The 14,877-nt window shown below is 41.1% G+C and overlaps 1 protein-coding gene across 8 annotated transcripts in view; it reads right to left on the bottom strand.

The window, feature by feature from the left end:
• Positions 1 to 14,877, bottom strand: part of pard3ab (par-3 family cell polarity regulator alpha, b) — a 270,589-nt gene that overhangs the window by 79,017 nt on the left and 176,695 nt on the right. For 6 of the 8 annotated variants that reach the window (XM_065953638.1, XM_065953634.1, XM_065953636.1 and 3 more), the window contains 3 exons: positions 14,353 to 14,397; positions 3,372 to 3,602; positions 1,958 to 2,240 (listed from right to left, as the gene is read on the bottom strand). In XM_065953638.1, coding sequence (XP_065809710.1) covers positions 1,958 to 2,240; positions 3,372 to 3,602; positions 14,353 to 14,397 — 559 coding nt within the window. The remainder of the gene's footprint in view (positions 1 to 1,957; positions 2,241 to 3,371; positions 3,603 to 14,352; positions 14,398 to 14,877) is intronic. The other 2 variants (XM_065953641.1, XM_065953635.1) reach the window with 1 other exon arrangement.

Genomic DNA, 14,877 nt, shown 5'->3' with positions numbered 1-14,877 from the left:
CATTGACATAAAAACCTCCTTGAATAAGAATCTTAGAGGTTGCACATTTTTAAGCACGAGTGATACTGCTACCTTTAAAATATGTTAAAAGTAAAACTATGAATTAAATGTAGAAGTGAAACAATTTTTTTTGTGGCTAAAAAATACTTTTAATCGTTTTTCTTATTAAGAGTCGAAAACACCCTCCACACACTTTGGGTAGAATAAGTGTAAAGTATGTATTTTCATTGGCATCGCTTATGATGCACAATCTTTGTTTAAGAGCATCTTTGGCTTCAACAACAAGAATGACATGAAGAAGATGCAAAGCCAACATGGAAAGGTGAAATCAACAAATCTGTTTTTTTTCTCCTAAAGAGCCGACATTAAGTACGACATGAAGCTAAGAAGGCAAATTTATCTGAATTCAAGGCCCACTTCTTATAGTTTTTCAGAAGCTATTAGTATTCATGTAGATGTCTCAGTGTAGTCATGGGAGCTCTGAGGCTTTCCAGTGACAGCGAAGATAACTCTGTTTGCTGATGAAGACTGTGAGATTGAATTCAAAGCCCCAGACTAAGCTAGTAAGTTTTATCAAAGTGTTTTGTCTAAGCTACGTCACGTTCAAATATGGTTTAAAGGTCACATATGCAAAATACACTTCATCATGTTTTCCTAACACTAACACGTGTCTCTAGTCTGTCTACAAATGATGAGAAAAGTCCATCCTCTCCGTCTGTTGCCTGCTCCACTTTCCAGAAAATGTGTGCTCAAACAGGCCGTTTGTAGATTTTCCCTTCATGACATCACAAAGGGCAGTAGCCCCTCCCCCAGGTGGGTGACACTCCCACAGCTAGGTGTTTGTTCTGCCCTCTCAGTCTGCCTTCTCACCGTAAACAATAGGACATGGGGTGAGAAAGCCAGAGCAACCCAAGCCCTTCCAGAGAGGGGGCGTGGTCAGACACAGCTCATTTACATATTTAAAGGTACAGACACAGAAACAGCCTGTTCTGAGCAGGGCTGAAATAGAGGGGTTTATAGACATGATCAAATACAGGATCAGAGTGGATTTAGAACAAGAAACTTCACACACATGTTTTGAGGAGCTCTGAGACTTATTTAATCATGTTGAAAAGGAGGAGAATATGTGACCTTATAAACAACTCCCTGTGCATTCTGATTGTACCTGTACCATGCTCTCTCTCTCTCTCTCTCTCTCTCTCTCTCTCTCTGAGAATAACACCTCCATCAGTCAGTTTCTGCACTTACGTTTCCTCCATCTTTTATTTCACCTGCTCATTTCTCTGTGGACCTCATTACCTTCCTCTCCCAGACAATAGGCACTCTTTTTTTTTCCTTCCCCCGTCACTGCCACTTTCCCTAATATGACATCTACACATACATTACTGACCGGTATAGACTGGAGACTAATGGGATGTTTCAGTTTCTGTCCATTTGACTGTAATATATTGTTTGACGGGTAAAAATCTTATATAGAGCCTGCAAAAGAAATACTTCATAACGAGGAAAATAAAGTACGACGGTCAACTTGTCCTGGGAGTCTAATTAGTGTTTCCTCACACTTGTCGCTCCACAGCCCCGGCCCGTCCTCTGTTCATTATTGTCTCCCCCTCAGGGCCAATCATGAAGGTACAATTCAAGCCTTTTTAAAATGGTCATGAATTGATGAGGCTGTTTGATTGATCTTTATGCAGGAACTGGCTTACAAAAGTAACTTCATTTAAATTTATCGGCCTTGTGCAGAAGATTTAGATCTTAATGTGTGGATTAAACTGACTCACTGATAGTGAACATGTCTCAGTCCTTATCTCCAACTCTGATTCAGAGAACACATCCTGTCTGTTTTGTGGAATTAAAAAGGTTTTTAGAGCTATGAATCAGGGAGCAGTTGTCGTTGAAATGTTTAATCCTTCCTTTGGCTGTTTGCACAAAAGAAGTGAAGACTTTTTTGTCTTACCTGAACATGTCCCCGAGTCCTTTCAGCATGCCCTTCTTGGCCTTTCCCTTGTCCTTGTCCTTGTCCTTGTCCTTGTCCTTCTCCTTCCCTCCTTCCTGCTGCTGCTGCTGCTTCTTCTTCTCCTTCCCTCCCTTGTCTTTGTCTTTGTCTTTCTTCTTCTCCTCTTTGGTTCGATTGGTGCCGTTGACCAGGGGCTTCTCGGAGCCGGGCAGCGGCGTCTGGTCGGCCACCGTGGACACCGAGTCTCTGCCCGATCGAGAGCTCTCCTCTGTGTCCTCCTCCACTGGAGAGAGAGGGAGAGACATGAGAGGAGAGAGAGACACATGGAGGGGGGGAACATACTCTTTTTAAACCAACAGGTGATTTAAAGAGGGAGTGTGTTAGATATAAAACTCAATAAGCCTAATAAATGAAAATGTACAAGTCTCTTAGATGAGCAATAAAAACTCAGTAAGAGCCAAATGGAATATAATAAAATGTTATTACATCCTATAAGTGATCGAAGCGCTCTGTTCTACAATGAAAAACTAATCACGAGAGACCATTAGACACTAATAAAAATGATGAAAAGGTGACTGCGTCTGTCGCTTGTACCAGGTGCTACAGCATGTTTCCTTCACAACAGATGAGACTCACTTCACGCTGAAAACATTTGATTCTTCACGCTCTGGAAGGGAGAGAAGGGACTTTAGAATCAAAGTCTTATAATGATTATAAAGATCGTCATTCTTCTGTCTCATCTGAAATTCTTATCTCATTTTTGAGCTTTAAAGAATTATAAAAAAAAGAAGGAAGAAGTCATGAAGATGGCTTTTTGTTTTTCAAATGTGTAAGAAAAAAAACTGAATCGATCGAGGCATCTCCCATATGTTGCGAGGTCAAATGTATGTTTTTATAGACGGAGTTTGCCGATTGATTTGTGCTTCATTTAGTCTGTAATCGACTGATCTGTTGGACTATTACTTGTAATGCTAAGCGTCCTGTGACCAGGTATGTGTTTTAGAATTAGAGAGCCAGTGTCTCAGTGGGTTCACCTCAAGGTAAATCGTTGGATCTTCAGACAGCGAGATGCCATTGCCAGAAGCAGTTATTAACTCAGCTGTGAGATATCGAGCTTTAGTCACACTGCGGCCACTCTCATGCACGACTAAGGAAGCAGCATCCAACATTTAATGAAGCTGAGAGAGTTTCTAAATCAACACATGTTACTGACTGCTTTCATTTTTGGGTTAGTGAAGGTAAGTAACATCTCAAAACAATGTCACCACAGGCATGATGGTACACTTTTATATTCAGATATTTTCTTGGATTCCCAACAGTTGATGGACGCTGTTGGATCAAACCTGAGATTTTTCAAAAACCCCAAAACAGTCTTTGAAGCGGTTGTCCTGCGTGTGAACAGAGATGGTCTTACATGTCTCCATGCCCTCATCCTCCTCCTCCGTCGCAGCCGGTCGGTCGTAGGACTTGTCGATGGCTGCTCTGAAGCTCTCGTTGCAGCCCCGCCCCCTGATGATACGGGGGCGCGGCCTGTGGAAGGGGAGGTCCCCGTTGAGGGTGACCTCGGCGACGGCGGTCTGGAGGCTCTCGAGGGAGCTGGACTTCTTCAAGCCTAGCGATGGCCCCACGTCTCTTGTGGAAGAACCTGACGGGAGGATAGAGAGGAGAAACGATGAAGGACCAAACGAGCTAACTTCTACAGCGCGGGCTTCATCAATATCTACATCGATACCTTCTTCTAAAACCATATTTAAGTGTGGCATCTGATGATGTACTCTAAGTCCATTTCTAATAAAACACAATGTAATTATTTAAGCCTCAAAAAGGAGCTAAAATCTATTTTTTGAACAGATAATTTATCTTCGAGAGGGGTCAAGGTTACGCAGCTGTAATCAAGCAATAACGCTCAAATAATAAGGCCCCATGTCCACCTAGTGTTTTCTAAAGGCAGCAAAGCGTTAGATAAAAAATGCTGCACATCTGTCCTGTCTCTATGACAACAGTCTTTTGACAAAGACCACAATATGAGGGACACTGTTCTGTTACTTTTTACTGCATGTTTTATACTTGAGATCATTTCCACCCCAGCAGACACGGATCAAAGAGGATGTGGGAACAAGACACGATCCATAGGAGATTAAAAAAACTGTTTATTATACATTTGGAAAATGTAAATTTGGTTGACCTCAACAATGCCTGTCAGAAAAGTTTAAAGATTTTCAGCTCGAGCGCTCAGAGTGACTGCACAAAAAAAGGCGGAGCGTTTGGAAAAACGATGCTGGCTGCTGCGCTTGTCGTCGCTTTCTCCTACTTGAAAACAATTTTAAAAAAGATGCTGGCACTCAGAGAAAAAGCTAGGTGGACACAGGGCTTAAGAGTACCTTCAGTGACAACATCTGTAATTTAAACTCTATATACCAGTGGTTCTCAACTGGAGGGTCAGGACCTAGAAGTGGGTCGTGAATGTGTGTCTGGATAAAAGAAATGGTGTGAAAAAGTCCATGAAGGGCTTTTTAACAGGGTTTTTTTTTCAATCCTCTTTAATCTGTCACAGGTTTTGTACCATCTGAGGTCCAACTACAAAATCTTTCATGAAATAATTCTGACTGGTTGAAAACATAAGAAATTTGGGACTCGATTTCTCATGAAGTTGTTGGTTGTTGGGTCCAGCTGAGAACCACTCACAAATATGACCAACTAATGTTAGAAGCTTCATCTATTTTACATGTTTTATTACAAAAAGTAAAGCCACTAATATCCTACAGCGTAGATATGTCTGGGTTACATCCTAATTTATTCTATTTAATTTATTAAGTCAACATAACCTTATAAAACCACCACACATATCTAATGCAGTGATAAATAACACAATGCATCCACAATCAATACGTACACATTAACCTTGGTTGTGAGTAAAGCCTATAAAACATTCTCAAGGATAAAGTGATGATGTTGTGCAGGAGAAGTTATTTTATGAGTTCTTTTACTAAATGAAACAACAGGATGATTAAAGAGGATGGATTTTAAAAGAACAGAGAAACTTTCAGGGCATAAAAACGAAGCAAGGTGACACATTCAAAACAAGGCGCCAAATCCAAACCACCACAAACTAAATCTGTCCAAGGATCCGCTCACTGGCTAATTCTTCATGACTGAAGAGGAAGGTCTACTAACAATCGAGAGTAAACTGGACAGCAGTAACACAGAACCTGGAAATCAATCAGGTCCTTCTCAGGAAGCAGCTTCAACAACTTTTCTTTCTTAGTCAACTTATTTATCCTTTAGTGGAGGGGTTGCCAAACTACCAGCTTGTGAAACCCCAAAATAAAGGCGCCAGAGAGAAACTGCCCCACTCTCTCTGGAGATGGTCAAGACATCCATCATCATAAGCATATCAGTCCTGTCCTAGCATCCCTTCATTGGCTCCCTATACACTTCAGAATCCATTTTAAAGTTGTTTGTTTTTAAAGCCCTGAATGGCTTGACCTCCCTGTACAGTACACTTCATCGAGGCCCCATAGATCTTCAGACAGGGGCCTCCTGGACTCCTGGCTGTCTCCCCGCTCACGGCTCAAGCTCAGGTGTGATCGTGCTTTTGCAGTCAAAGCCCCTAAACTGTGGAACAGCCTCCTCTTTTTTAAGTCAAAACCTATTTTTATATGTTAGCGTTTGAGTCCTGGTCAGCTGCTGCTGTTTTTAAATGTGCTTTATAAATAAATGTGACTTGACCTGACAGATAACCTACACACACTAAGAGGCTTATTCAAACACTGGTAACCACTGATGAACTACTTTTGTTTTGATCGCCACATGGACTGATTTCTTGAATACCACAAACACCAACAAGCGAAGCCTTCTCAAACATGATTAGTCCAAACTGAACAACGGAAACCAGAAGACTTCTGACCCCAAGGATCTTGAATGCTACTTTCAAATACATAATTTATAGACAAAAACTAAGTCAGAAATGTGGTACAACAAGACATCAGGCTTTCAAATGTTTCCTTTAAATGACATTTTATAAAGCTTCCATACATCAAGAATCAGAGGATAACTTTTTGATCCAGCAGATGTCGCCCTTGAGCACCAGCATGAAACCAAAACAACTCGCGCTGCATTGTTGTGTTAGCATGCTAATGCTAGCGATCTTTATTATGCTGGTATCTTCACACTGCATGTAAATTTACCTGAAATGAGCGTGAGCTAGAAACACAGTTAAGCAGTGAGTACAGTATGTTATTCTTCTTTTCTCTAGTCCCTCAATTAAACAACTTTTATACGCGAGGGGAGGAGTCAGCCGGCTGTCCGGGCGATGTAAACAAACTGAAGATAGGACTCTGAAAACATCACAGACAGTGGGACTCGGGTGTTACACCCATTGTAGACAGTCATGACTCACAGAGTTATTTTAAAATTATATTTAAGTGTGAATAATCACATATAAAGCCTTTGAGGAAACGTTGTTCTCAACACACAGACATGTGAAATGTGTATAAATGGTTTGAATGCCATGCCTGCTTTAGTGCAGCATCTCTGCTCAGTGACAAGAAAACACCTGGTCTCGAGGTCTCAGACGACCACTAAGCGACTCTGACAACAACACACCGTATTTAAACCTCGATGCTGTTGAGTTCAATAAGAATGAAGCTAATGGATTGTGAGAGTGTGTCCATGTGTGTCTGCAAAAATCCCTCCCAACTGACTCCAAAATGATATCACGAAGATGTGCGACTGAACGAAAATAACCATCAGCAAAGCCAGAGAAACATGACAGTTTAATTAAACTATGAACATTTGTACAGTGGGGGCAGACATTATTATGTTTTTTTTTTGTTCCCATATGGCACCTTTCACAGCGCTGAGAATGTGTTCAGTGGCAAATAAATGTAGGAAGATAAGGGTGAAGAGGTAAATGGAAGAGTCCTAATCCCCTGGGTGGTGTCAGTGCAGAGTTACTGTAGCAGGAGGAGCTGCAAAATACACGAGGCCTGACAGATTAACACGAGGCACTGTGAGGGAGGAGAGGGCATGAAAGAGAGAGAGAGAGAGAGAGAGAGAGAGAGAGAGAGAGAGAAAGAGAACGATAGAGAAAGAGAGATAGTGAAGAAAGAAATGAGGGAAGAAGGAGCAGAACTGCACTAAAGTTTGGAGTGAAATGAGGGTTGAGTCAAGAAGAAGACAGACATTTCAAAGACTTCAAACTCAGAGAGAAAGAAGAGGATGGAAATGAAACAAGAGATAAAAAAAAGAATGTAAAAGTGCAAACTAGTAAAACCAGCTAACAGTAACTCAAACATCTACACTCCTCTGTTCCACTTTCTTTTTCTAAAGCTACACCACCCGACTGTTTTCTTTAAGTTCTATTTTTTGGGCTTTATTGGATACAACAGCTGAAGAGAGAGAGGAAGTGTTGGGATGAGAGCGCAAGAGGGATGACATGCAGCAAAGGGCCGAGGTCGGATTCAAACCCACGACCGCTGCAATGAGGACTACAACCTCCATACAAGGGGGGTGTGACATAACCGCTAGGCTATCAGTGCTCAACCACCCAACTGTTTAAGTGAATTTTATTTCACCGTTTGCTTATTGTGAGGTCGTTTCAAGGGTCATTTTAGAGTTCTTTATAAAACTAGAACCAGAGTTTTTAGAATCAGGAGAATATCCTGAGGCGTTCTCACATCAGCTCATAAAATAGTAGGCGTCTGGCAGGAGAAACTCCGGGTTAAGTCGTAATGAAAAAATTGGGCAGCTCCTCCTGGAAATATCAGGAGTTTTTCAGGAGTTTTCTGCAAGTGTGAAAGCCCTATATGAGTATTTTAGCTACTTGTGATGTCATTTCTTGGAGGTTCTCTAAACGCGTTATAACCTCTAAATCTGTACAGATTCAGGTATTGTATGTAAAGGAAGTTGTGCCTTCACCATTATGGTTGTGATTCCATATCAACCTGGATTAAGACATTATTGATCTGCTGTGGACAGTTGGCGGCCAACCATAACATACAGAACATAACAGATGATAACTTTATATAATGTACTATAAAACATTTTATGATTGATCTTTCCATTTTGTCTTCATTTGGGGCACTGAGCGACTTTTAAATCACAAAGCATTTAGTGTACTGGCAGGTTTCTTTGTGATCTCAATTATTATTCTAAGCATATTGGACTCGGCTGCCTTGAAAACAGAATTAAAATCTTCATACAGTCGATTAGGGTGAAATATATTGAAATTTATTCAAATCACCTGCCAGGGCTGTAGAATTAAAAAGCAAAATCTGGAGGAGAAGCTGATAAACAATGCCAGGCTTTATGTTTACAGTTTGACCGACCCGAAAGGAAGAAAAAAAAAAGAAGAAAAAGAAAATTGAATACATGCAGAGTGAACAAGCTAGTGTGCTGGCGGTCTCCCATTCATTCTCATCAGTCTGTCCTGTTCCCTTAACGTCTCACTGAGAGCCGGGCCTGATAGGCTTTTCACGCTGCACACCCACTTTATTTAAAGGCTTTTGCCCAGCGCCACTCGCTGCAGTCACACTTCAGCAGCGGTATGAAAAAAAAGAAAGAAAGATTGTTTACACCGTGTTGGAGATCTGACAAATGGTGTTTGGTAACAACATGGAGCTTTTTTTTCTCTCTTTTAAAGACTTTCAAACACAATGAAGAGGGTGTAATGTCGTTCTTTTTATTCAGGACTAACTGGCCAAAGAGAGTAGTGTTGTAGTCGAGACCACAGTAACCGGGTCCAAGACATACCCGAGACCAGAGTGCTCCGAGCTCAAGACCGAGACTGAGTCAAGACCAAGACCATAAATATCACTGAAAATCATCGTCCAGTGTGCAGGGGGTGTGTCACTTATTTAGACCTAACACTCTAACAACGAATGAATTGAAATTCTAAGTTATTAGAAAGAGGTGTTTCCTTCCAATCACAGTAATTACTTGGAAAAACAGCCTCTCTGTGGTGGTCTGGACCGGTCATGATATAAAATCCAGAGTCCGCCCAGTCGGAGGCCGTGACAAGACGGAGTAAAAATGCTTTCCATTCCGAGACCAGATCAAGATCTTCTAAAAGTGGTCTTGAGACCATTCATCAGACCAAGACCGATTTGAAGTAGCAGAGAGTACAGTGAAAATGAGTCAGTGCTATTGTCTTTTTTTTTTTTTTCCAGTTTTGGGGGTAAAAAAATTGAAAAATTATGAATAATCAGGGCGAGAAACACAGCTAACACAGAGTGTCAAACAGCTAAATGGATTATTTCATATCTGGCAACCAGTCAGTCAGCTCGGAATAATCTGCGTCAGTGTCATCTGCAGATAAACATGATCCTACCGAGTGAAGCACTGAAAGGCTTACAACAACAAACACACAGCGATCATGAAGCAGCTGGAACAGGAGAGGTCAGATTAGGTGTTTGACACCAGCACTCACGTGGAACTGGCAACAACAGAGTCACTGAGTAAGACTCCAAATAAAGCAAAGGTACCTTTTCTTTGGTTTCACTGATTCTGTCGTCTCCATTAAGTTGGTGTTGTGAATATAGTCTATAACGGTGTAGTGGATGTCAGTTTGTGTCAGTCAAAATGACATGAACACACCCAAAAAGAAAAGAACGCCCAAGTGGTGGGAAAGTGAAACAGGGGATCATCGTTTTAGCGAAGGACATACAGGACATGTGGCTGAAGGAGTTGGGAATTTAACCCCGACCTTCCGGGTTGAGAGACGACCGCCTCTACCACTGAGCCTCATCTGACATTTAAATTTAAGGAACCTAACCATATCAACCCAAGGCTGTTATAGTTCCTACAATATGTGACGCCTGAGAAGAAACCACGGGGTCAACTTTAAGTTACACTGTTTTAAAAATAGATTTATTAAACATATCCCCAAATGAAGTGTAATACAGCGTGTCACCACCATCCTACTTTGGCCGCAACCACAGATCATTTTCATTATCGATTGATAATTCATTTGAATTGTGATGTTTCCATGGTGATGAGTTTGATTGTTTCTTTGGATTAACCAACAGTCAAACTGCACAAGAAATGAATTTACTGTCAAATCTGACAAAGAAACATTTTAAAGTTGGAACAGGCAAATCTTTGACTTTTCTTGTTTGAAAAATGATCAAATAATTAAGTGAGGTTAAAAAATGAAGTTTCCTTTTGAGCAACAAACTGATTTTTCAGCTAATTGTTGCAGCTCTAACTTCTTCTCAATCTCTGGAGGGCCATTTCAAAGGACTAATCCAGGACGCGATAACACTGGACCCTGTTGGCCTAACCCTAATTCCCAAAGTTTATATACATAGACTTTTAATGTCAGCTTTAGAAGGGATCCTGCTGATTGCTGGACGCCGCTATCTGTCCAGCATTGTCCACCATCACTGTGAGTGTCCTTGTCCGACATGTGGTAGCACCCTGAGTCAATAAACCTCCAATCACCATCAGGAGACAGGAGCTACTATATCGGTCCGTCAGAGCTGTCACAGTGTTTGGTTTCAGTTGGTTGGTTTTGTTTTAGCTTTAGTTAATGGACCATGGATCACTTGGACTTACTGGAGAGTGGAGGTTGGTGGAGTGATTTGGTAAAGTGACACCAGGGGAGCTCAAAGTGAAAATAAACCCAGGACACTTAAAAAACACAGGGTGAAATCTATTAGCCCTCAGCATTATGGGAAAGTGAATCCAAAGTGGAAAAATTCCGACTCTTCTTTTTTTTTTGGTTTCACGCTAAATATCCCCCTGAGGAATAATTACCATCAGTATCTCATTTCAGACTTTTATTCTAAAGGCAGATCACTCTAATTCTGATAAAACAATGGCGGGTTAATTATAGAACATTCTTTGATTTGCGATGAAGGCGACTTAATTATCACAAGAACAAGTGCTCTCACACAGCTTTCCCATTCTTCATGGCTTTAGCGGGGGAGCAGTAGAAAGCTCTTACTGGGTAATACAATTAGTTTCCACTTACATGTCTGATGAGAAGAGACACTATATGTCTCTACCTGTGTGTATCTCTGATTAGTCATCCTGTAACAGCCACAGCCACTCTCCAGCAGTGTTTCAAACAGTGACTGTGACCAAACTATTAGACGACAATTCTGCTTCTCGGTTGACAAAGACCTTTGAATTAAACACCCTTTATTTGTTTTCCATTTCTGGACATGACAAACTGAACACCTTTGAATTAACTAAGTGTTATTTAGGGATAATCAGCGATGGAAAGACAGTAACATTACCTCTGCTGAGTGGATGCACGGCTCCTTTTTTCAAATATTTTAGAAATTTGACACTGTGTTTGCTTTATTTTGTCCAAACATGACCATATCTGTAGTAGATCTAGTGCCCTAAACTAAACCAGGCTTTTAACATCTGGTAGGCAACCTCTGGGAAACCAGCATTAATAAACTAGATATCACCAAATACTGGTATAGACACGCCCATTCCCACCTACACAATCACTCGCTTGATTTGCATTTGTGTAGTGCCAATTCATAACAACCGTCATGTCAACAAACTTTAGAAAAAGAAGCAGGTCTAGACTGTAATCTATGTTATATTATGTACAAAGACCAAACATTAATCCACCATGAGAACCAAGCAACATTGAGCAAAGTTACAGTGGCAAAGAAAAACTTTCTTTAAGAGGCAGAAGGGTTCGACTCATGATGAACAGCCCTCTGCTTTGTTGGGAAGAAGAGCACAAAGCACAGTCTGTAGAGCTGTCACAATATCAGAATGTTAACTTTGATGTAGTACTCGTAAAAGTCAACAGATACAGGTGCAACGGAAACAAAAGTCCTAGGCACCAGGTACTGGGGGAATGTCTTGTTTTTATTAGCTATACATGCGGGCAAACTCCTGCACATTCTAAAACGAGGGTGAACCTTGTGTTGGCTTTCGCCCGTGGACGCAGAGTTGACCTGCTTTCTGTTGGACAGACAGGTGCCAAACACTGGTGGTTAGCATGTGCTAGCATGTGGTAGCTTGCAGTGTTGGGTACAAGCAGTAAACATACACACTACAGTATGTTCTGCAGTGACTGTGTGCTTCTGGCAGCGATGAGCCCAGGAGGAGGAGCCCAGTTTGAATGTCACATTTACAAGCTGCAACAAATATTTCTACTGACTCCACCTTTATGATATTATATGATATCCATATTACAAGATGGATTTTCAACAACAGATGCATGTCAACCCAGAACTCCAACAAAAGAGATACACCAATGAACAAAGCACTAGAGAGTGACTGACTTTGTCATTTAGGTATGGACACATCTGGATTTTGAGATGTAACGACATGCTTACTTGTCAACTTTCACTTTTTGTTATGACCTTACAGAAATCTTGCAGCTGACTCATCTGTTGCTTCAGACACTGCTTGTAAAATATTCAGCACAAAATCTCATTGGTGTCAATAAAAGACCAAAAAATCTTTCCACCTCCTGAAACTTAAGTTCAAACGTTGCCTGTTTCTGACTTCACACTACTCTTGAGTTAGAGTTCAGAGTCATACCTGCAAGTTACTTTAAAGTGCACAAACTCTCCTCCCCCTCTTTCTCCTTCTCTACATGTCTTTCCTCAGCTCCATCTATCCCTTCTGTCCAAGTCACTGACATCAGAGAAAGGCCTTCTATTCAGTCCAGGCGACAGTGTAAATACACAAGACGTGACAATGACGGATGACTCGGTGTCAGCACGCCGCCTTAATCAAGGACCGGCTGCCTTTTTCTGCTCTCCCTCCACTCGCACACACACACACAAAACAATTAGTGCTACAGCTGCATCTGACGCAAAAAGCGGGGAAAATCAAATCTGTAGACACTTAACTGCATTCACAAACATGTTCAGATGTGACCTCAAACTGTGAGTCTTCACTCTGCAGACTAACAAATGTGTCCTGTCAAGAGAGAGTGAAACAGCCAACACAGGGAACACTTCCCAAATGCAGAAACAGGTGAGCGTTGGATAAAACCCTCTGAGTGTGAACAACTGGATTCATATTTGAAGATCAATATGTGCAAGTTCATGTGGTCCGTTGTTGTTCCTGTACAGTTTGTGTCACCTTCTATCTTTGTAGTGAATCGATTGGTTCTACAAAGCTGCAGAGACTGGTTGTAGTTTGTCATTTTATTATTTTTTTAATTAATGAAACCTCTTTGAATTCTGGCTCAACTCTGCAGCTAAGAGAGTTCCCCTCAGCTAAATGATGTGCCATTAAAATAATAAATAATTATCAAGTTTACTTATGAGAAAACAAAGAGTAAATGAAGGAAATATGGGACTGCAGAGAGAGATCTGAGATGATATGAAGGACCTGGGACTCAGAGGTATTCATCATCTATCTTCTAACTCTGATTTAACTTTGACTATTGCTACTGTTTTTATGGTTTTATTGAAATTGTAGCACTTTGAGATTTTCATTTAAATGTAAAGGGTGTTATAAATAAAATGTATTTTTATCATAATCTTGAGTACTGTACATATTTATGAAACGATGTGCACTTTTCATGAGTAAGAAAGTTACTAAAGAAGAAATATTTCTAAGTTAAAAATGGTGTATTATTGGGCGCCGGTAGCCTTGTACTTGATGTACATGCCAGATGTATACAGAGGCTGTAGTCCTCCAGGCAGACACCACGGGTTCGAGTCCAACTTGTGGCTCCTTTACCGCATGTCATTCCCCACTCTCTCTCTCTCTCTCTCCCTGATTTCTGCCTCTATCCACCGTCCCGTCTCTAAACAAAGGCATAAAAAGCCAGAGAATAAACCTCTTAAAAAATAGTGTCATATTTTGCCGCCTTTCTCATTTGTTACATTTATCTGTAAAACAGTTGGCATAGGAACAATAACACCTGAGAATGAAGAGTATACCACATGCTGCATTGGAAATAGAGTCCATTTAACAGGGCTTTATTTTATAAGTGTTCATTCTCCTGTGATAATCCCATTGGTACATCATCATAATGCTGCCATACTCCTTTATTATGACTCAATGAAACTCCTGCAAACACTTCCTGCACATTTACTTCTCAATAGTTTGATGCCATTCTCCTGGTATTTCTTTGCTTGGAATTGTTCACAGGAGGTGTTAAAAGTTAATTTGTTGCTGCTTTACACGGCAAGAAGATCATGAAAGTAGAACTATTCTGACACGACTCTCTTATTGAACTGATGGAATTAGAGCTGAGAAACTTTGAGTTCTAATGGTGTATCATCATAACACAGCTGTACCTTCTGAACAATAAGACCCCTGAAGGGCTTTTAAGTTTAACATCAGATGCAATCACCACTTCTACCTCTCAGTCCCAGGCCTCAGATATGCAACTTGAAGAGAAATGATGGTGATGGTTGAATCTTTCCATTCTACCTTCAGTGCACCGGGGTCCTTACCTGTCTTGGTCTCAGGACGAGGAGTGAGGTTAATCTCGTCGGCTACTGTTAAAGGAACGGGGAGGAAAGAAGGGAGGGGGTACAAACATTTGGGGGTTCAAGTTAGTGCTCATGACATTCCACATGCAACATCCAGGTACAGCGCTGCAATCATCACAAACTGCTTCATCTCAATTAGGATCGGACGCCATGCGAGACAAGGAAGGGTTTGAGTTGGATGGGGAGTGAAAGAGAGAGAGAGAGAGAGAGAGAGAGAGAGGGAAATGAAAAAGAGGGCTCGAGGATAGCAATCAGACTTGTTGTGATATCAACACGGCACACGGCAGCAATCTGGTCGAGGAAGATTAGATATGATTATAGAGAGTGCGAGCAGAGAGTCTGTTGCAGCCAAAGCAATCAGCGACTGTTCGAAGCCATTTTCAAGGTGAATCAACAGAGTGAAGTTCTTGACTTTGGAGAGAGATGCAGAGTCTGTTTTCATACAGGGAGTCAAGTGGGTGGAATACATTAAAACATAAGGAACAT

This window comes from Labrus bergylta, chromosome 4 (genome assembly GCF_963930695.1).
Source record: "Labrus bergylta chromosome 4, fLabBer1.1, whole genome shotgun sequence".
NCBI classification, from domain to species: domain Eukaryota; kingdom Metazoa; phylum Chordata; class Actinopteri; order Labriformes; family Labridae; genus Labrus; species Labrus bergylta.
Note: the sequence above shows the minus strand (reverse complement) of the source record. Positions and strands in the feature narration are given on the sequence as shown.